A 2,244-nucleotide genomic window follows, 5' to 3' on the forward strand; every position below is an offset into this window, starting at 1 on the left:
TAAATAAAGACTTATTAAAAATAATATTTATTACTTAAAGTTATGTAATAAATAATATTGAACCCCAAGTGCATTTTCTTTGCCTTCAGAATATTACTCACACTATGCGCATGCAGACCTTGCCTTGAATTTATATATATATATATATATATATATATATATATATATATATATATATATATATATATATATATATATATATATATATATATATATATATATAATATAAATATATAACAAAATAATCCTGAAAATACTTTATTATTGACGATAAGGCGCAAAACAGGCCATGTTACTTTCTTTAGGTAACAAGCATCTAACATTCTCTAAAACCATTATTTAAACAGAAACTTTATTAGATAAGCGAAGTTAGAAAATATCTTACCGACACATAGGAAACTATACACATAATATTTCTGTTTTATAATATATCATCACAAACATATTTATCGTTAAGATTGGATTAGTAATTCACAAAAAAGCACAAAAAGTGTTTAGCACTGATGTCAAACTCTCTGTGATTGTAGAACCTCTTTCCAAGACGACTTTTTTTTCTTCAAAAATTGCTCTGATAAATTTTATAATCGCCATCACACACAAATTCTTGTCGCTTTTGTTTCTTACGTTGACGTTGTGACAGAGCTTGGCAATACATCGGAGTTAGCGTTAACGCCAAAAGGGACACAATGTTTGGCATTACGATCAACTTTTTGCATCATTGCCGTAAAGTGATCAGCATTCTTTTCCAAATCTTGCGGTAGACCGGTAGGAAAACGTCCATACGAAGAGAAAGGTTCGAAACAGCCACTACCTGGGGCTGCAGAGGGTGGAGACACATTCATGTAACCGACTACCCTTCTCATTTCTTCCAAAGCGTTCGCTTGCATTAAAATATAGTTCTTAGCCAGGAGAAGTGTGGCAATTTTGGACAATTTTCTAACTGATGGACTATGCGCGTATGGAATAACTGACCTTAGTTCATCCAGTGCATCATTCAAATCGTGCATGCGTCGCCGCTCTCTCGCATTAATATTTAAGCGAACTACTTTTTCTCCTTTCCCCTTTCTGCAATGTTTTATTTTTCCATTCAAGCCCTCTTCCGAGTATCCTTGACCGAACGTGTCTATGCCGTCAAGTCCGTGTGACGTCGGTTCGTCATCACTACTCCCACTGCTTGCATTTCTGTCGTGCCTTAGAATTTCCATCATGTTTATATCAAACTGTCCCATCCTGTTTGAAAATGCCCTTTTCTCGTTCATGTCATCGGCGGTTTTGTCAATGCTGCAAACATCTACATTGTCTTTGTATTTCTGTTCGTCTGTCAGAGATACGTGATCCGTTCTTTCATTACCGTTCTTATTTTCTTCACTTATATGTCGCTCAGTGTGAATTACATTTTGAATGTCAGTGTTTCCGTTCGAAAACTTTTGCATGCTTTCCATAAGTCTTTGGCTGTGAGAAAATGCGCGTTGGTCGAATTGAGAAAACCCTTGAAATGTATCCATTTTGTGCAATTTTGAAGGAATAAAGAACTGTTTCTAAATAAATAAATTTGCAGATTAAAAGCTTTAATTGTTTTGTTTCAAGAAATTTTAGTTCTTTATTTTTTATTTTTCTTTTAGCTATCCCTTTAGTCAACAAATATTTCCGAGTGTCAGCTTTTACAAATAAACTTAATTCACAAATACGAATTTCTATCCAAATGAGCACAAACGCGCAATAAATTCAATCCGCCAGTAACTATTGATACTCCTACTTGATTAAATGACGATCCCGGGATATTTTGACAAGTTGCCTCTCAATTTTCGTCTCCATCAATATTATCCAGCTACAGTCTCGCGTTATCTCGTCACGCGCTTTGCGATTGTTATCGGAACAGCTCCGCGGCAAATTATATTAGGGAATTAATTGGACAATTTGTAATTCAGAGTTAAAGAAGCATTTTGATTGGCTGTCATCGATTGTTTGCGGAACAACAATGGGATCTAGGATATGTGTATTTAGTGATCATCTCTTTTGCTGATTGTAGCAAGGAGTCATCATTTGTCAGAGAATGTGTGAGAAGAAAGTGTTTTTATCATTTCACAAGAGATTTTTGTTCCTGCGTGTTCAAAAGGCAACAACAAAAAAAGATATAATTTTAATCACATAGGCTTTTCATTGGACATCATTTGCATGAATATCCGGATAATCAAATATTTTATTTTTTTAAAACCCGGAAATCATTGGTATAACACAAGCGTC

General features: G+C 34.4%; 1 protein-coding gene across 1 annotated transcript; it reads right to left on the minus strand.

The window, feature by feature from the left end:
- Positions 1-223: 223 nt before the first annotated feature.
- On the minus strand, positions 224-1,854 carry LOC132754672 (class E basic helix-loop-helix protein 23-like). Its single transcript, XM_060745331.1, has one exon. It carries the CDS (start codon positions 1,503-1,505, stop codon positions 621-623), a length of 885 nt encoding a protein of 294 aa, XP_060601314.1. The 5' UTR covers positions 1,506-1,854; the 3' UTR covers positions 224-620.
- Between the last annotated feature and the right edge of the window lie 390 nt (positions 1,855-2,244).

Source organism: Ruditapes philippinarum, unplaced genomic scaffold, assembly GCF_026571515.1.
Source record: "Ruditapes philippinarum isolate M1 unplaced genomic scaffold, ASM2657151v2 ctg372_1_1_1_1, whole genome shotgun sequence".
NCBI lineage: Eukaryota > Metazoa > Mollusca > Bivalvia > Venerida > Veneridae > Ruditapes > Ruditapes philippinarum.